Below are 21,550 nucleotides of genomic sequence, written 5' to 3' on the forward strand. Positions count from 1 at the left end.
AAAAATAAATCTCTCCTGGTAGCCATGTGACTGACAGCTTTCCTGAACTGTTTTTTCTTTCTGGGTAGTGCTACAAAACACAGTTGTTGTGGCACCTTCTGTGCCACTTGTGGAGAAAGATGTCAGTTTTGCACTTGCTCTCAGGGCTTTGATGACATTATTGAGACTGTTCTTGCCCAGGCAGGGCCCAAAATAAACTTTTTTGTGATACCCACCCAGGGAGAGTGGATTGAGAATATTTACCAGACATAAATACATTTAACCAACCATAAATCTGTAAAAAATATTGCATATTGATATATTTTTATTTAAATATACGTCATCTAACACAATTATTTTTAATAATTTTGTTGAATATTTGTGTGAACTTTGTACTGATAAGATTTGTATTTATATAAAGTTCATTTTCATAATTTTCTGGAGGTAAGATTTTAAATCTAATTTAGATTTCTCTGTTCGTTTAACATTTTAGTGCATAAAATGACATTAATGGCATATGCAATAAACAAAGTGCCTGTCCAAATGTCTCTTTCATTATGTCTTTCTCTGATATTAACCACTTTAGTTCATATTAATCCAACAAATATCAACTTGCAGATTTTTTTTCTTTCCATCATCTGCCTTCCACAGACACTGGCTATCGACTGAAGTACACAGAGCACCAATACAGGACACATATAATGAGTTGTGTATGTTTCTTTAATATAGAAAAAAAATGTGTCAAGTTTCAAAACATTCCCAGTGTATTATTCATTGCTGCTATTTTAAACACCAAAAAAAGCCTGACTAAAAGGATGGGAATAACTCAACTGATAGCTAGGGCCTGCTTCTATGATCCTGAACATTTTGGAACAAATCTGTTCATGAATGCAGATTGAGAAATTAACAGAAAAAGCTTTATTGATTTTTTATTAAACACTGTAAATAAGGTAATTATACTCTTCATGTGTTAATAAATGTACAAAATACAGTTCATGGAGAAATTCTAGCGTTAAATACTACACAACCACTGTACATCCACCTGTCAAGTTTCCATTCATACATCTCATCCAGCTTAGCACAGCTATCTCTAAGGGTGGAGGTTATACTGCAATATAACCTTTCATACTCTCAGTACCATCCTATTATTTCTCTAGTGTCATATACAAGTACCAGGAAAGGTAACAACAGAGCTACATGTGAGATTAACAGCACAGCTTCCATAAATATGTACAAAACATGAACGTCAGAGTCAACACAACAGACATGGACATACGTGGCTTAGCCATGTTAGGTCTTCAGATGTAGCATTTGTAGAAAATGTCCACAGTTTTTGGTTTCATGATAAAGTGTTCTTTAGTTCTTTTTATGAAGGAACTTCATTTTATTTCCTGAAAAAAAGATGAAACTTTGGTGTATCAGGTCATTTCTGATATGCCTTTTTCATAAAAGAAGGCTGATACTTCGGCCGTCTGTCCACCAAACTGCCAGCTGAAAACGCCAAGCACACGTTTTTTTGTTGTTGTTGTTACTAGTATCTGATTTCAAATATAGTCATCTGGTCGAGACATGTATATTCTAAGAACTGCAGGATATGGTCAGCAGAATATGTTTAGTTATTTGTCTAAACCCTTCTCCAGTCTGATTGGATGGCTGGGTAAAAAGTGACAGTGACAAGCACTGAATTTGATTCAAGGTTGACCATTTTTTAACTTTCAGCAACCAGAAAAAAAGCCAAACGTGCAGCAATCAGTGTAAAATAGACACTAAGCGGCTAGTCGTGCTGCTGCCGTTTTTAAATATAAACAATGAAAACAATTGAAAACGCTTTGGTGGACACACAGACTTTCCTATGTATGTGAAACATAAATGCTGTGCTGTACTCACCTAAACCCTTCAGAAATTTGTTGACTCCACTCTGTTCTGTGTCTGGTAACTCCTCCAGATACTGTTCCACTCTCTGCTCAAATAGACCTGATAAATAAATAAATACATAGACCCATTATTTTTATATTTATATATTTATTTTTAGCTTCTGTCAAAAGCATTGTTTTTGTTAACCAGAAGGTGGCAGTACAGATCTGACTTATATATTAATACCCCTCCACTCCATCTCAAAAAGACTCACACAAAAAGTGTATAATTATGCTGGGTGTGGGTTTCAAATTACACTTACTGTATAATGGCCTGAAGCTAATAGGCAATCATGTTTTATGAGAAGCCATTTTCTTTAATTGACCAAGCACGATTTACCTTTAGCCCTATACTTCCTCATCTCCTTATCCTGGATGAATCCAGTGAACATCTGAGACTCCATGAAGACACCCAGGAATCTGCGGATGCTCTTAGAAGCCACCGACTTGCGGAAGGCTTCGCGCTGGAAGATGCGCTCCCCTCTTTCGCCCTGGGTAAGAAACAGGGAATAGTGGCCAATGGTCTCCAGGAAAAAGCGGATGAAGGCCTCTGACACCACACTGTTCAAAGAGGCGGTGCACTCTGTGAAATGAGGGAATTTCAAAAAAGATTCATTATTCAATATCCTTGAGCAACTAAACTGGCTATTTATATTTTATCAAACATTAACAAAAGATATTAATCTAAGATGATGAGATATTTGGTTCATGGTGGTTAAAAAACAAAGTTTGAATAGGAAATGAAACACAGTGAAGCCATATGTTCTGCTTTACAGTCAGAGCATGTATGCAAATAGCCAGTGAGTCCATTGAAAACAGATGGGCAAGGCCACAACGTCAGGCTTTTCACCTTCATCTGATTCACTGTCTGAGTCTTGATTGATGATGTCGTTTCTCTGTTCGAGAGATTGCTCCAGAGCAGCTTGCAGTTTGCGTGGTAATAGAGAGGCCTCGTCATCCATCTGTATACAGGAAGAGTACGAAGATTAAGGCTGTAACAACGTTCAGTGATTCATATCATGACACAACCCGCTTGTTTAGATTACGCTTGTTCTCAGATCTTAATGGCAACATGCAATTAGCACTACAAGCATGGGAGAGTTTGTGTTAAACTTTTTGGAGAGAGATTGTTTATGGACGAACCTGTCTGATGAAGCGGTCCGTTCCAAGATCGACCATTAAAGCCTGAAACAAAAAGAGAAATCGATCTCAAATAGGTTAGGTGCGCCACGACTAATTTCAGTAATGTTTAAACGGAAATTATGTAACTGACTAGTCAACTAGTCTAACAAACCTCTGGAAGACAGTTAAAAAACAGCTGTCTGTATAAGCAATCTATTTAAAATGATGGATTCGCTATGAATCAAACAGTCAAATCCCATACTGAATGCCACTAAAAAATAAATCATATACATGTGACGTGCTTGCCTTGCATTATGATTATTGTGCATTAGACATATTTATTAAAATCAACTGAATCGATAGGCAGTGCAAGACAGATTAACAGAATTCCTCAAATAAATGTTAAGGTTACACTTTATTTTAAGGTGATGTATTTACATTCTACTTACTCAAATAAGTACTAAATAATATTAATTAAGTACAAATACTTACAATAGTTATGGTTAGGTTTAGGGTTAGTTACTTGTGATTATGCATAATTTACTGTTATTACTATAGTACATGTAATAACGTGTAACTACGTCACATTAAAATGAAGTGTTACCAAAGTTGGACTGCGCATCCAGGTTTGAATGTGATTCCTATGTACAGTGCTGCTCAGAATTATTTGCCCCCTTAGTAAATATGATCAAAGATGGCTGTAAAAAATAAAAAAGCATTGTTTTGATATTTTATTTTAAAAAATAGCAAAAATCTAACCTTTCATTGAAGTAAAAGAATTGAAAGTGGGGGGAAAATCACATTATGAAATAAATGTTTTTCTCCAAAACACATAGGGAACAATTATTTGCCGCCTTTTATTAAATACTTTTTGCAACCTCCTTTTTCCAAGATAACAGCTCTGAGTTTTCTTCTATAATGCCTGATGAGTTTGGAGAACAACTGACAAGAGATCAGAGACCATTCCTCCATACCGGATCTCTCCAGATCCTTCAGATTCCCAGATCCATGTTGGTGCTTCTTCTCTTCAGTTCAGCCCACTCATTTTCTATAGGATTCAGGTCTGGGAACTGGACTGGCCATTGCAGATGCTTGGTTTTGTGCTCAGTGACCCATTTTTGTTTGTTTTTGGATCACTGTCTTGTTGGAAGATCCAAACATGGCCCATTATAAGATTTCTAGCAGAGGTTGTCAGGTTTTGATTTTTTATCTGTTGGTATTTGATCGAATCCATGATCCCATGTACCTACACAAGATGTCCAGGACCTGTGGCAGAAAAATAGACCTACAGCATTAAAGATACACTAGAGTATTTAATTTTACACATGGGGAACTTTTTTTATCCCTGTATGAACCAAACCCATCTTTAGTTTTTTCTACCAAAAAAGCTATTTTTTTTGTTTCATCTGTCCATAAAACCCACCCCGTTTGAAGTTCCAGTAGTGTCAGTTACTTTTCAAATGTTCTATGGACAGAAGAAACAAACAAAAAAGAGCTTTTTGGCAGCAAACACGGGTTAATATGGGTTTGGTTCATACAGGTATAAAAAAAAAGTACCCCATGTGTAAAATGAAATACTCTGCTGTATCTTTAATGCAGTGGGCCTAATTTTCTGCTGGAGGTCTTGGACATCTTGTTCAGATACATGGAATCATGGATTCGATCAAATACCAACACAGATAAAAAATCAAAACCTGACAACCTCTGCTAGAAATCTTATAATGGGCCATGTTTGGATCTTCAAACAGGACTGTGATCCAAAAACAAAAATCAAAATCAAAACAAAAATTGGTCACTGAGCACAAAACCAAGCATCTGCATGACCGTCCCAGTCCCCAGACCTGAACCCTATAGAAAATGAGTGGGCTGAACTGAAGAGAAGAAGTGCCAACATCTGGGAATCTGAAGGATCTGGAGAGATTCTGTATGGAGGAATGGTCTCTGATCTCTTGTCAGGTGTTCTCCAAACTCATCAGGCAACTTGGAAAAAGGAGGTTGAAAAAAGTATTTAATAAAATGGGGCAAATAATTGTTCCCAATGTGTGTTGGAGAAAAACAGTTATTTCATAAAGTGATTTTCCCCCCACTTTCAATTCTTTTACCTCAACAAAAGGTTCGATATTTGCATTTTTTTAAATAAAATATCAAAAGGATAAAAAACTAGATTTATTTTTTACAGCCACCTTTGATCATATTTACCAAGGGGGCAAATAATTCTGACCAGCACTGTATAAAAAGTACCTGTACACATGACAGGTGACAAAAATCGAAGAAAAGTTTGACGTGTAACTTTCGCTCCAGATATACACCTTCCAAAATAATGTATCATTTTTAAAATTGAACCGTAACATGACACTAATTTGAACATAGCCTTGATGAGCAAATAATTACAAAAAAATAATGTAAACGATTAGTATTTCCAATGTTGTCTAGCAGAAGCTGTATTGTTTAGTCGACTAATCTTGCACATCCCTAATCTCAACTGGCTGAAACATTGAGTAGCATCATTTTGTTTAATTACACTGTATTCAGTTGTTTTGGGAGTCACAACATTTCTAGAAGTTGATCCACAACAGATGGAGCCTGACACCCATTTAAAAACACAGTGTTAAAAATGACAAGCACCACAAATTGGTGTGCTTCCAGATGTTTTCCCTGCAAATGGTCACCCCTTAAGGCCATTACAAGTGCACTTATGTCCAAAGTGCAATTTAAAAAAAGTACTGAAGACGACTCCTGCCAAATGCACTAAATGCCAAAGACTCAGTGGCTGGCACTGTCCTATGGGCAGCTGGGAACAACAACACTCTCTCGGTTGGGAAAGTTTAGAGGGGAGAAGGCAACAGCCTGGCCAGGAATGCCGAGCTAGACTTATGAAGCTGATCCCACATTAAAGGCTCATACACAAAAATTGGCCCGTGTTTTGGGCATGTTATTGTACTTAGCATGTTTCTCACTCATTCCAGCATCTTTCTGAACCTGGGAAAATGACTTTAGCCCAGTATTCACTTCAAGAAAACATAAGGGTTCAATGTTCAGCCAGCTTGTTAGAGTAAGAGCATAACGGAACTGTTAAGGAAAACTGCCATATGTAATGACCTCCAAACGTGAGGAAAAATGGCTGAATCTTGAAAGAATGAATTATTCTAGAATCAGTGGGGTGATTTTGTTAGGGAGTGCATCTGTATAGAAAGTAATTTTTAAAAAGGCTGAAAATGTTTCATTCTATTATAAGATATTCTTTTCTTGAGTGTTAAATCTTTTTAGGGCTAAACAATTTTGGAAAATCTTGAAAAAAAAATTTTCATACAAGGACCAACTCAAACTTCTTTCAGTTTTATGACTAAAATAATGATCATGCTTTTATTGATTATTATGAAATAAAAATATTAATATTTTACAAAAAATAAATATATTACAACAAAACTTAAATAAAAGAAAAAGTGAGTGATAAAAATTATTTTATGTTATTGTAAAATTACAATACGAATATTTACATCTTAATTTCTACATTTTTAAACTCTAGATTATCAATCTTTTATTTTGGGGGGTTAACAGGGGAAAAAATGCACTGTGTGATTTGACAATAGCACTAAGCCATGCTGTGATATCTATTTTATTTTGATATATCGTGCAGCCCTAATATGAATTTATTTATTTGTGCACAAACTGCATGAGTTATCGCCTTGAATCTAACGACAGTTTTTCAGACAAACCTGTTTCATTTAGGCTGGTAAAGCAAAGCACACGTTGTACACATTTGACAAAGTATCCTATTACAACAAACAAGATGGGTGGCAACACCATAGCTGTTGCCATGTTTGACAAGACATATCAAGTGTTGGATAGAGTCCGCACCTCCTCCACGGGTAGTTCCTTGAGCTTTGGCAGTGAGCTGGACAGAATACCCACTAGGAAAGGCGTGGGACAGCAGACAATGTCCACCATGGAGGTGGGTAGCACAGGGATGAAGGTGTGCTGCCAGGAGAATGGGTAGAGCAAAGCCACCACCGCATGAACACAGCTGGAAAGAGTACTGTAGGGAAAGAGAAAAGGCACACAGTCAATCACCAAGCTTTTACAAAATCCCACACACTTTCTTAGCAAATCCTGTACTGGAAAAAGTATATTGAGCCCAGATTTTCCAGGTTTATTTTGGCATTAGCGAAGGGACAATGGAATCTGTGATTATGAGAGCAACAAAAGAAAATATCCAGTGGCATTCAAAAGACTCCTGTAATATTATTCAAATTGTGCCAGTAGCATTCAAGACATCAGTTACATAAAACTCCATGGTGAAAAAAAAAAAAAAAAAGATAATCACTTTACTTTACCTTTGCACTTGCATTAAACACTACATACTATGCTCTTTTTACCGAAGAGGATTAGGGCCAAGCAATAATAAAAAAATAAAACCATCTCGAGATTAAAGTCATTACAAAACTAAATCAAACTCGTAAAATTTTGAGAAATTAACTCGAAATACAATCTTGAGAATAAACTCATTAAATATCGAGAATAAAGTCGTTGTGTTTCGGAAAAAACTCGTTAAACTTCAAGAAAAAAACTCGAAATGCAATGTATTACATTTCGAGAATAAAGTCGTTGTGTTTCGAGAAAAAACTAGTTAAATTTAGAGAAAAAAGTTGAAATGATCGTGAGAATAAACTCATAAAATTTCGAGAATAAAGTCGTTTTGTTTCGAGAAAAAAAGTCGGAATGAAATGTAGAAAATAACGCATTCGATCAGTGTTCATTGCATAGCCTACTGAGAGAGGCCAAGTGGAGTTGGATCACTTAGTCAAGCTATATTTTAGACTTTCTTTCAGTAACAAAGAAATACTATCAACTTTAGCTAATTATGACAGTATAATAACTGTCAGACTGGACACCAGTGTAATAACTGGACACCCTCCTATGCCAGTAATTGTTTTTATTAAGTTACTGGCTATTACTTTTAACGAGAAATTTAACGAGTTTTTTTTCTCGAAACACGACTTTATTCTCGAAATTTAATGAGTTTATTCTCAAGATTGTATTTCGACTTTTTTCTCGAAATGTAAAGAGTTTTTTCTCGTAACACAACGACTTTATTCTCAATATTTAAAGCTCCAGTAGGTCACTTTTGTAAACAAATATTTGTTAAAACTGTCATTATGTCCTGACAGTAGAATATGAGAGATAATCTGTGGAAAAAATCAAGCTCCTCTGGCTCCTCCCTGTGGACCTACTGCCATTTGCAGAAATACACCGCTCCCGGTCAGAAACAACCAACTAGAGCCAGGAGGAATGTCTTAGCAGTGTCAATCACGCTCGTGTACGCGCTGATCACCCCTCTCTTGCACAGCGCGAGCGCGTACCGTCGTTCGTGACTCTCCTGTTCGAACTCGTTCATCCAAATGAACGAATCTTTTTTCGAGTCATTTCGTTCATTCAACGAACAAAATGACTCGAAAAAAGATTTGTTCATTTTGAACGAGTCTTTTTCGGAGTCATTTCGTTCATTCAACGAACGAAATGACTCGAAAAAAGATTTGTTCATTTTGATGAACGAGTTCGAACAGGATTACGAACGTGCATCACAGAACAGAGCAAGGCGAGCATTTGTGCTTATAAAACTTAAAGTTTTGTATTTATTTTTGAAATGACCGATCGTTTCGCTAGATAAGACCCTTATTCATCGTCTGGTATCGTTTAAAGCCCTTTAAAGCTGCACTGAAACTGTCATTTGGTCCTTGAAACGTTTGTGTCCTATTGAAGTCCATTATATGGAGAAAAAGCCTGGAAAGTTTTCATCAAAAACCTTAATTTCTTTTCGACTGAAGAAAGAAAGACATGCAGGGAACTACACTAACCTTTTCCACTGGTGGCACTTGCACTACTAACTTTTTCAGTTACTAGCGCAAAATATGATTTGGTCGCACAAATTATTTATAGTAAGCCGCTCTAGATAATAATGAACAATAATGAAACTGTATTGCATACAGATGTGCTTTTTATTTTACTTGCCATGTTTTAAACCACATGCCGCCTTGTTTTTGTTTTCTTTAACATTGGTTGGGATAGATTTACTGCAATAGAAAATACTGTACACAATAAAGAGCAAAATGGATTTCAACATGCTATGGTTTGCACAGATGGGCAGACTCGTGAACTCGTAAGTAGTGATGCACCGATGTGAAAATTGTGGCCGATACCGATAACCGATATTAATATTGCTGTTATGGTCGATATCTCTGTATAGAAAACAAATTTACTGATAATCAAATAAAGAGATATTTTTAAAAAAACTTTTCTTTTCTTTTTTTTACTTTAGAAATGACTGATATTGGGCACCTTTACCTGTGTGCAAAATATGTCACACATAGGACACGCATGCATTATATTGCATTGCATATAATGTGTGCTGGTCAACTTGTCTAAAATTAAGAAACCCCTAGAAAAGAGTAAAAAAAAAAATGCTGAAAAAAAAAAGTGTTGTATTTATTATTCCAATATCCAGGGAAAACGGCTTCTATTTGTGACGTGCTGTCTTTGCGTTTGAACATTGCACATTTTAAACAGGACACGCATTAGCTGAATAAATGTTAGCCAATACAAACATATTTATAGAAAACAGTTGACAATGAATAGAAAGAAGTCCAATAATAGCATAACAAATCACTTATTATAAAAATAATATCAAGTATAAGTTAAATGAATCCAACATAGGCCTAAAATGAGGGCTGTGTTAGCAGTAAAACGGCCGTCATTTAACGAATTTTAAAAACACGGATGGATAATACAAAATGCTTTCTGACATTTTGACAGAAAAAAAACAAGCAAGAACAAAATTTAAACTATAGCCAATTTTCATTTTACAATTATCTTCTCTCTCTCTGTGTGCGCTACTGTGTTTCTGAGAGAGAGAGCTCGCGCAGCACTGATACAATGGTACGGTTTAATCTAAGTAACGGTCGCGGGGCTGAAGCCAACTTGATGTGTTGAATGCTCAGAGCACGTTATAAAACGTATTCTTAAAATACACATTTCTGTTTTAATAAATGCTCATAGTAAAGCATAGCATATTGCCTAAAAACATAGGTACAAAAATAATCAGTGATACATTTGCGACCCATTAAAAATTAGGGTCGCAATGGCATTTCAAAAGGTCGCATATGCGACCATTTTGGTCGCAGTGTAGTTCCCTGACATGGACATCTTGGGTGACATGGGGGTGAGTAAATTATCAGCAAAAGTTTTTTAAAAGTGAACTAATCCTTTAACGTTATCTTACTAGCTATTTATAACTTATAGAAAGAGTGCAACGTTATAAAGTTACATGTATTGTAAAATACATAATGATTTGAGGACCAAGTTTGTAGTCAAAGTATGGGCAGGCCATAGTCAATGTAAAGCATATTGTTGATGTTTCGTCCCTATTAGTGAATGTTCCATAACTGTTTATAATCCGCCGTCATCGGTGGTCCTGCTTACTAGCCTGCGCGTTCACGGCGGCAGGATCCGCTGTGGGGGAGGAGCTGTGGAGGGAGGGCTGTAGCGCAGCAGAGAGCAAGGGGGTTGGACCTGTAAGTTGTGCTTGTTCAAATTTTCAGGCTAAGTTAACATTTTCTCAAAACTCCCTACTGCAACTTTAATGAGTTTATTCTCAAGATTGTATTTCGAGTTTAATTTCGCATTATAATGACTTCAATCTCGAGATGGTTTTATTTTTTATTATTGCTTGGCCCTAATCCTCTTCAGTACTTTTTGGGTGTTTGGTGTCAGTAAGATTTTTTTTTTTTTTTTATATAATACTTTTCTGCAGCAAGGATGCATTAAACTGATCAAAAGTATCAGTAAAACATTTATAAAGTTACAAAAGATTGCTATTTCAAATAAATACTGTACTCATAACATTTTTATTCATTAAATCTTGAAAAAAAATTCTTGAGCAGCATATTAGAATGATTTCTGAAGGAACAATGAAATAATTCAGCTTTGCCTTCATTAATTATATTTTTAAAATATATTCAAATAGAAAACAGTTATTTTAAATTGTAAAAATATTTCAAAATATTACTGTGTGTACTATGTTTTTGACCTGCTTTTGTTTATGAGCATATGAGACTTCTTTCAAAAACATAAAAAATTCTTAGGACCCCAAACTTTTGAATGGTAGTGTACATGAATTTGCAAGGCGAAGAAAATGGCATGACGTGTTGCTGCTAGCTTTATGCACTCAAAGGTCGCAGATTTCCCCAGGTAGCAGAAGGGGAGAGGCTAAACATTCCGAAGTGTCCAACTTTACCATGAAAAATAACAAGAAACAAGCAAAGGGAAAAAATGCAAATTGTCATTACATTACAGCTTTCAAAACGTTAACAGTAAATCAACAGAAATGTGCCAACACAAGGGATAAAATGTTCCCTCAAGACAATCAGCAAATCGATGTTCTTTTGTGTTTGTGTAGCTTGTATTAAAATGGTACCTCATCTACGATACCACATTACCCATTGTAAGTGGAACAGGCTGCATGTAAATCTTCATATCTTCAGGGGGATACGGTAAAGATGCTATCACGATGGGCTACCACACTGTAACCAAAGAACCACTGTAGCTCGTTCACATTCAAAACATCCAATAGCAAATCACGCTCCTCAGAGCCTTAAATTACTCTGTGACGTTAAAGCATGAGATGTTACAGCTAAGACTAAGCACAAAGTCGCAAATACCATAGTGGCCTTCTCACGGTCCCAAGCTTGTTGATAGTGGCTGACCCTCCTTTCTCTCGCTCTCATCTCTTTCTGTCCCATCCACCACACAAGCCCACGTATACAGAGGCCGAGAAAATAAACCATCAGAAACACACTGACTCCAGCCATGAATTAAAGAGGATCAGGACTGAACCCAGTGATAAAATGTGGTATGCTGACAGTAAACTAAACATTATTGCAGCTCCAATCCTGATCATTTGTGTTTTCAAAAGAGAGACAAATATCAGTTTGCATTTTTAATCAAATCAAAATATTACATATCAAAGCCTGTGCTTAAAACACTCGAGGTGGAGTCTGAATGTCTGTGTGTGTGTGTGTGAGTCTGCATCCTGCATTCTGGCATGTTCACACTGGGAACAGGGAGAAGCAGATTTTAAAAACCTAGCCACAGGCAAGTCGGGCAGATTCTGATAGCTGATACCTGGAATGTCAGCATAACTGAGGCCTCAGAGGCAAGTACTCATGGGAAAAGTTGAAGACAGAACTTAGACCTGTCCAAACCCTGTTCTATGCTGCCCAAATCCTCCAGGAACCAAATAACATGGATGGAGGGTTGAGTTGAAAACTGCTACTAGCTAGTGACTGACTCTTGCCATACAGAGCTGGTATGCACACAAAAACAGTCTACAAACACACAAACCAAATTAACTATCCTTTCCACCGAACACTTACTTTACACTTATCCCTTACACTGAACAAAAGATATAAGGGAAATTATATTGTATATTGTACTATTATAAGTTCATTTAAGGACCTGGCGTGAACGGGCCATTATTCATGACGATCAATTCAAGGACAATAACTATAACGAAAATAATAAATATATAGTTCGAAAAATCATTCTAAATATGGAAGAATAGCAGAATCCACACCACAACAATAACAACAATGACACAGAGGAATGATATCGTTGGAATCCCTTTCAGAACACTTTTTCCCCCCGCTGATGAACGCTAAATACATTGACAGCCAATCAGAATCCATTCCGCTTTAAAGAGCTTGAGCATTTTAAGCAGCAGAGACAAACTAGCAGTGCAACAGTGTTATTGAACGTTATAAAACGGCAACATTGTTTTAAGTCAAGTCAAGTTATTTATATGGCGCTTTTTGCAATACAGATTGTTTCAAAGCAGCTTTACAGAGATAATAGGAAAATAATGTTGTAATAATATTGTTAAATATAAAATTAAATGTCCCCATTAAAAAAAATTACTTTGAGTAGAAATCCGAACTGTCATTTTTACACTGCCTTTTTAAACATACCAACAGGATTAACACACCAGTGTTGAAATAAAAAAATATATATATATAAATATTAGATGAAAAACACAAACGTATAAACAGTATTAAAATAACTAAAATAAATTAAAGCTAAATAGAAAGACTTAAAAACTAAATGTAATAAAAATGACAAAAACTTAAATAACCATTGATTTTCAAATTATTAATAAATACTATTTATTAAATACTATTATTAACTAATACTATAAATAGTATATAAATAATACTAAAAATAACACACTGATCAAGCGGAAACCAACAACTGTTAGAATTAGTTGTCTGTTGTGAGCTATGTGAGCTAGCCCTGAAAAAAATTATAATGTGCAACAGAAGCAGCTCAAGGGTGTAAATTCAAGATTCTAATCTGAGCACAAAAAAAACAAACATATGCTTTCATTTAACCATCCAAACTGATTTGAGTAGATTATAAACAATATTGCATCTTTCATAACTCCTAAAAATAATGGTAATATTGAATGGCTGGCTGGCTTTTGGAAAAAGATCCTTGAAAATTATTTGATATATTTAACGAGAGCTTCTGCGTGTTTAACCAGTGGTGACATGCGGTGTGTGGATGTAAAAGGCTGCAATAACACAAGGTTTATGCAAAAGTTGATGTAAAGTTTATCTTTCCACAATTATGCAATATATTGAAAAATATTCCAGTGAAAATAAAAGAACAGAAAAATGGAGAAAAAAGAGAAGAATAAAATACCTAAAACATTCAGCTAGGACATAAGACACATATTGTATAATGACCAGTTTATTCAAACAAAAGCTTTTTTGATCTTTTCAATCTTCATGTTTTTTTGGCTTGTTTATTTCTGAAACTTGCCACACAAAAAGTCTCTGGCCAACTTGGCAGTACTGTATTACATTTGCCTGAAGGGTTTCCGTCTTTTTTTCTTTTCAACTTGTCTGGGACACAAAACATTCTCCCAACTGGTTCTCTGTGCTCTGATTCAGCAACAACATTCACTTACTAGAGGAAGACGTCTACAGCTACACCTAAACTTGCACACACAATGTACCCATGAAAAAGGAAGTAATTTGGGAACGACAAAACTAGACAACACATCAGAGACTTTAACTCGATCCTTCCTGTCATTTTACAACCACACAGAATGCTAATATCATTACACAGAAATTTCAGTAGCAACAATTAAATTAAAACGAATGCTTAAAAAAACGAATGTATTATTATTGCTTATTCTTTAATGTAATATTGGGTGATTAACAATCCAAACTGCTCTCCCCCCACAGAAAACTCACTCAGCAGCATGATTGAATATCAGTGTCTGGTTTGGGCAGAGGAGCTCCCAAGGCAATCACACAGCTAATGGAAAAGTTTGTGCTTCGAAAACAATTACTTTCAGTGCCACAAGCTTCACAAATAGCCTACGCAGTGTGGAAAGGGTTAAAATACAAATGCATATGAAATCCCAAGGAAAGCATTGCCTAACATGGAGTGAGTTTTCTTTCTGTCCGATCCTAAGCAGCAAATATTTGTTACAAGCTACAGAAGCATACATCATATGCTGTTGGCACACATTTTTCGGAATTGGATTGCAGTGGCCTTTCCCATGAGAGCGGCAGCAATGTCCTTGATGTGGGAGAAAGGAGAGTTTTCTACCTTAGTCTAGCGCTGCCCATAATCCACCAAAGGTTGCTGGGCAACACGGCTAGGCCTGGACCAAATCCCATCAATCCACCTATCCTGTTTTTAACAGAGCCAAGCCCATGGAATGTCAATACTTGGCTTAACAGCATAATATGTTGTAACAAGAGCTCTATCTATTATGATAATGGGTGTGATTCAAACCCATTCACAAAGAGCGCACAACAGAGAACATACTGCCTTTGTTTATCTGATTCAAAGAAATAGAACATGCTTTGCTATTCTGAGTCAAATTTTCTTATGTATGTGAACTAAACCATTGGTGTACCATGTGAGAAGGCAAAGGTTATATTTTAACACATTTCTACTAGGTCAATAACACCAAGTATGTTCACATACGCAGAATTTTTTTATATATTATACACACATACATATTTATTTACATGTATTCTTCCCGAACCGTACGGTACAGATGTTGCAGTTTTGGTGCATGCCAGGGGTGCCTGCAGGAGTTTATCTCAGGGTAAGCACAGAACTACTAGCATTTTTTATATATAAGCCTATACTACATTATCATATATTCTGCCGTATAAAATAATTAGAGCAGAGTTTACTTACCTCAAACAACTTTGTTGGTAAATAGTATTATTATAATTATTGTTGTTGTTACATTTAATTTATTGCCACACTTTAATATGTGATTTATATTATCAGAAAACTAAACAGGGCTAAAGCCTAAACAGGCTTTCATTTGGAGAAAACAACAAAGCTGCGCAATCGGGTTTATATTATACATTTGTATGCTGTAACTTTGACCTGCCACAAAACTAGCCAATCAGATTTCTTTTCACCCATCCCCCGCACATGCACGCACATACACACATTTGACATTACAACACACAAATGCATACCTTTATTTATTCTCATTCTCTCTTGCTTTCTCAATGCCATGAGTTTACATATATAGATTGATAATTAATTAAAAATGTATGTAAAAAAATAAAAACACCATTAATTATCGCCCTCTCATGGTATTACGCACAGTGCATACAGCCATACGGCTTCCATTGACTCCCATTCATTTTGGCGTCACTTTGACAGCGAATAACTTTACATCTGAGGCATCCAAAGACTTCATTTGTCCATTATTTATTTCTAAATAAACACGACAATGTATAAAAGTCTACATTACTTTGTATCTTACGTTATGGCCGTTTTTGTTAAAAACAGGCTAACGATTGCATCATAACCACGCGACTTTATGTCGCACAATAGAGACATTACCGTATAGACAGGAGGAGAAGCTCGCAGGCAATCTTTTACTGTCTATGAGGCAATCGGGGGGACATAGAGGCATAAAGTCAAGGGAGAAGCCCATAGATAGAGAGTCCATAAAAACAACGGGACAAAATATTTCAACAACGTTTTTGAGGAATTAGGTGATTCAGATTTGTTTTGCCACAGCTACTAGAAGATGTACAACTGTCAGACTGTCGTCACGCTCAGTTTGAGCCTGCGCAGTCGCTCAGCCATCAGACAGGACGTGCAATAATCGGGCTTCAGTCTTCTCCGTTGAAATCAATGGGGTCGCTTTGTCCATTTCTTTTACTGTCTATGGGTGCATGCAGTCACATGACCAATACAGTCAGTCATAGGCAATCTACATTCCTATCCAGAAGGGGCGCGCGCGGTAATGCAACGCTGTTTGCTACCAGTAAAAAGTGCAGAAGAAGAAGAGACAATGATCGATATGTTTAAAGGGTAACTAAACCCCTGGTCAGAGCCTGACTCCACCCACTGGCAATATTTGAAAAATGCTGGAAAAGTGGGCAGAGCCCAGCAGAGAGGGGCGTGCACCTGAGACGCATCTGTCTGTATGGAACTTGCCAACCTCACCAACAACCCCTTACATCACGAACCACCCCAAACATCCAATAGGAAAATTCAACTGCAGTAGCCACCGTTCAACCTGAAGAGGGCAGCACTCAGACGTTTTTACACCATATAGAATTAAAACACTTTATACACAAATGTCAAAAAAGTTACTCGAATCAATGAACAGTACTACTAAAGCCCCATTCTTACAGATCATTAACTAAAAAAAGTTGGTTTAGGGTTTAGTTGCCCTTTAAATCTCTCAGCCAGTGTTTCAACTGCGGAAAGATATCATTAAAACAGCTTGAGAATAATAACTCACCTAGCATTACATTTACCTCAGGCATTAAGTGTCGACAGCAGGTTAGTTCCCTAGAGAAATTAACTTTAGAGAAGCTTTTCGTATATGCACTATATCAGCCTATTCAATATATTTACTATACCTGTTAGTAACGTCTTGATTATTTAATGTGTGTTTAAATAAATTTGTCATGAAAACAACTCATGACAGCCACCATGTAAATTATTATATTTAAAAAATTAATTGGAGTAGAAAATCTACAGAAAATAGTTAATCTTATAATTATATTTTGAAGTTAATGCAAAATATGCCTTATTATTTGAGTGTTGATTATTATATCTAAAAATAAATAGCAACTGAATTTAATAATTTGGGCTCTGTTCTTTAATATTATAGTAATGTGTATGTAAGGGCTATAGGGACATAGGCTAGCATAGGCAAGTTTACATCAATAGCTAAGATAGATTTTTTTATCCTTAAGAACATTTGAATTATAATTTAATTTATTTAAATCACAGAGACACATTTGTTAAAATTTGCTTTTTTTATTAAACTGTTTTTTTATGTTTAGCTTTCTCCTCCCTGCTGTGCCGACCCCATACCGAACCCTGACTTCAAAACAAGGTACGTACGGAAGCATCATGTTTGTGTACTGCTACACCCCTAATATATATATATATGTATATATATATATATATATATATATATATATATATATATATATATATATATGTATATATATATATATATGTATATATATATATATATATATATATATATATATATACTCAGATAACACAGAGACAAAATGTAGTCTGATTAATGCAGTGGTTCGCAACCTTTTTGACTCAAAGGCCTTCCATTTAAGGTAAGATATTTCCCCCAGTATATCTGCTATAATTGTAACAAAGCTGCTTGTTTTTAATCTTTTTTTATAAACAAACTGGGGAACAAACAGAAACTAGAGTTATTGAGGCCCACTTGGAAGTTTGCAGTAGGTCCTCTTGGGCCACAGATTGAGAATGACTGGATTAACATGCATACATGCTGGATGAAGCCAACCTATAATGACATCATCTATAGGTTTTTAGTCAAACTTCGAAAAAGTCATACAGGTATGATTTTATTCAGACTAAAGTGTTGACGTCATTTTAAAAAGACAAATTATTTATGCTTTTAAAGTGCATGAAAACGCACTTATTGGCTGAATCAACCAAAAACTGTACAAATAAAGGAGCTTGTCCCAATAACTTTTGTAACTAAGTAACATCCGTCACCCTGTGACAATATGACTACCGATTAAAGGAGAGAGACACGCGCAGTCACTCACACAGGAAGTGCATTCCTTCCTTCACAGTAACTGCCCACCCCACATCACCCGCTGCTGTTTGTTTAAACTGGCTGATGATTTGTGGAGATTAAGCTTTCACAAATAACCTACTCCCCAATGACCCCCCATGCCCGGCCACAAGCTTCCGTGACCAAGCACGAAGGCTCGAAGGGGGGTGCCGAAACCTCCGGGGACCATAACGGCCCTAACAGAACCAAAGCCCTGACCCACTTCTGCATTTAGATCAGCGGGGACTCCTGGGAGTTTAGCCCAGTGTTAGAGGGTGTAGTCAAATATGCCTCGTCTGATGAATTTAGCAGTGGCCTGCATGGAGCAGCCGTTGGGTCACCCTTTAACCAAAACCGCAGTGGAAGGCTGCTATTTGCCATTCGCACTGGATGGACACTGACAGACAAAACTGTAATGGGCCTGAAAACAACTATTTTCTGCCCAGATATGCCAAGACAGTTTGGTTGGAACATTCGGACCGATACTATGATTGGTATTCCATTCAGAATCCCCATGGTCACTGAAAAATATGGAATGATGCTTTCCTAAACTGTGTCCTCTTATATTGTAATCACTGAACTTGAATTACAGCAACAAAAATCACCAACAGGAGGAGAAAAACCATGAACCAAAAAGATAAAATTATTTCATTTGTAGCAGATGTTATTTTGCAGGCTCTGCATGAGCAGACGGAAAACTGGAAGTGACACTGCACATCAGTGAAGAAAGAGGTTATTGAGAACATCTGCTGTTAGGCCACACTCAGACTGCTGTTGTCACAGTGCTCAGCTTGTCTTAGAAACACAGATCCATTTGGGAGGACTGTTTGACCATGTTTGGGCTGAAAAAGCAAGAACTTTCTCATGGGAATGAAGAGTGTGTTACATGAGATGATACGCTGCCTACACATGACGGTTCATATTCATTGGCTCAAAGGCTGCCGTTACATGATAACTCAAACACTTGAGCTAACACACAAGGGTTTCTCACCTCAGCTTGTCAGCCACAAAGATGACCCTTCGTTCCAGCAACAGAGAGGCAAAAACACGTACCACCTGTCGTACACTCAGACAGTTGAACAGACTTTCAAAGTCCACATGCTCTAGTCTGGAGTCCATGGGTCTCCGTAACTCAATCACCTGTGGAAAATAAAACACTGCATTGAAACAAGGAACAATATAAATGCTGTTAAGATGGAAATAGAAAACTATTGGCAAATTACTATTGGCTAATAATGTCGGTTGGCAAGGAAAGTAAAAATGTAAACTGCTGGCCTTACTATTGAGCCCTAAATAGGGTCAGTTTTAATATCGTGTAATCTTTAAGGATTCAGATCCCAGATTTGCTTCAATAAGTGTTCAATAAACTTGTACTAATCTACAGCAGATACCAAAGCAGTCTAAATTATATGCAAGAAGGATCTAACCTCATTTCCTGCTCCAGGCAGGAAGGTTTTGACTTTTATGGTTTTGCCTGGTGCTGGGAAAGGAGATTCCATCACACTCCTCATGAAAGGATACACCAAAGCAGCCGAGATCCCTCTCCTCCTCTCCACTTCATCAAGGATCTGTAACAAATGAAAGGCAAATAAGTTGATGGAGAACACACCAGTGCTAACAGGCATTAACACTGCTAGACTACAGACGTATATACTAGACTTATACACTACAGAACAACACTGATCGATTTCATGTGGTCTGTTTCTTTTTTCAGATTTGTGTGTGGAAGTCACTGGAATTCTAACCTGTCACTAGCAAGTCATGGTTTTCATCGGCTACATACTTTTTTTTTCTTTTCAAGATTGATGGAAACATGCAGTTCAGATTTCCACTGAATATTATGATTACCCAAGGTTGGATACAGAATAGTTTTATACTTCTACCTCACTTTCCCATGAGTGGAAGGTGGAAGTGAAGGAAATAACAGTGGTTTAATAGGCCAGGGAGAAAGACAGATGTACTAAGTTGGATGTACCTCAATGCCAACACAAGCCTCACTTCAGCTGTGCCCATGTCTGACAGCCAGAGAGACAGTGTGGAGGGGTGTGTGTGTGTGTGTGTGTGTGTATGAACAAGCCTGAGCTCACCTTGGAAAACAGGTTGAAACAGCCCAGTCGACTGATGACACAATACACTTCAGGAAGGCGAGGCCCTTTCCCACTCGGCTGCAGTTGCGGGGCAAAAGATTACACAAGCAATTAAATCATCACATGAAGTAACTGGTATGCAACACATGAAAAGAATCCAGGTGATTTCAGTAAAACGTATATGGTACTAAATCATATCTCTGAGAGCTGAATTTGAGATGAAACCAGATTTTGTTGGTGCTCGCACCTGCAAAAGTCACCACGATGACACTAGGGTGTTGTGGATGGTTGCCAGGGGATTGCTAGAAGATCACTTTTTAGGCTATGCAGTTGCTAGGTTTTTTTGGGTGGCTGACCCACTGAGAGCCCAACCCACAAGCCTTAATGATATGCTGGTTCCTAGATATGGCTTGGGTCCTTCAACACAAGTATATACGATTAATTTGTGTGTTTTTTCACCCATTGTAGCGGACACTACCATTCCAAAGTTTGGGGTGTAAATTATTATTATTTATTTTTTATAATTATTTTAAGCTCACAGAGGCAACACCTATTTGAGCAAAAATACAGTAAAAATAGAAATACTAAGAAATATTATTATAAATTTAAAATAACTTTTCTATTTTAACGTGTAATTTATCACAGCGATTGCAATCTTCTACATCCATTAACCCAGTCTTCAGTGTCATGTGATCCATCAGAAATCATTGGAATTAGAGTTCTCAACGGGCCTGAAAATTACAACCCGACCCGGCCCGTGGCTTTTAAAGCCCGGACCCGATGTAATCCGACACATCAACATGAATTATCTGCCCGAACCCGGCCCGCGGCCCGACACCGATTTTCTTTTTTTTTTCTTTTCTTTTTTTCTCATACACGTATCATCATGACCAGCAGACGGGAATTCAAATCAACCTTTAATGTTCACGTCTTTTAACAATAGCCTACAAACAATACAAACAACTGAAACAAACTTTAAATATATAAATAGGCTTTATAGGCTACTAAATATGCCTCAAATAAAAATCTTCTGGACGACCCTGTTTTTTTGGTGTCATATTTCATCAGCACCTTGCATTTTGAGCATTGCACATAACCTGTAGAATTTCCATCAGAATCCAGAACCACTCCAAACACTTTCCAGACCTCTAATTTTCCCACTCCTGTAGTAGCGACGGTGAATTCACCTGTGGCAAGTTTACTTTTCACCAACTCTATCTTCTTCTCCAGGCTAAAGCGGCGGCGTCAGGTCTGCCCCCGCGATGCACGTTGCAGGCAGC

At 36.9% G+C, this 21,550-nt stretch overlaps 1 protein-coding gene across 6 annotated transcripts in view; it reads right to left on the minus strand.

Annotated features, from left to right (window-relative positions):
* Positions 1-681: 681 nt before the first annotated feature.
* The window catches only part of dennd2b (DENN domain containing 2B), an 89,152-nt gene continuing 68,283 nt past the window's right edge, over positions 682-21,550 (minus strand). For all 6 annotated transcript variants that reach the window (XM_077228435.1, XM_077228436.1, XM_077228440.1 and 3 more), the window contains 9 exons: positions 20,271-20,348; positions 19,611-19,751; positions 19,175-19,323; positions 6,873-7,050; positions 3,036-3,077; positions 2,743-2,854; positions 2,233-2,475; positions 1,867-1,953; positions 682-1,370 (listed from right to left, as the gene is read on the minus strand). In XM_077228435.1, the coding sequence (XP_077084550.1) occupies positions 1,336-1,370; positions 1,867-1,953; positions 2,233-2,475; positions 2,743-2,854; positions 3,036-3,077; positions 6,873-7,050; positions 19,175-19,323; positions 19,611-19,751; positions 20,271-20,348 (1,065 nt within the window). In that variant the 3' untranslated portion in view covers positions 682-1,335. The remainder of the gene's footprint in view (positions 1,371-1,866; positions 1,954-2,232; positions 2,476-2,742; positions 2,855-3,035; positions 3,078-6,872; positions 7,051-19,174; positions 19,324-19,610; positions 19,752-20,270; positions 20,349-21,550) is intronic.

This window comes from Siphateles boraxobius, unplaced genomic scaffold, assembly GCF_051911475.1.
Source record: "Siphateles boraxobius isolate OS27281-9 unplaced genomic scaffold, OSU_SipBor_1 130, whole genome shotgun sequence".
Lineage (NCBI taxonomy): Eukaryota > Metazoa > Chordata > Actinopteri > Cypriniformes > Leuciscidae > Siphateles > Siphateles boraxobius.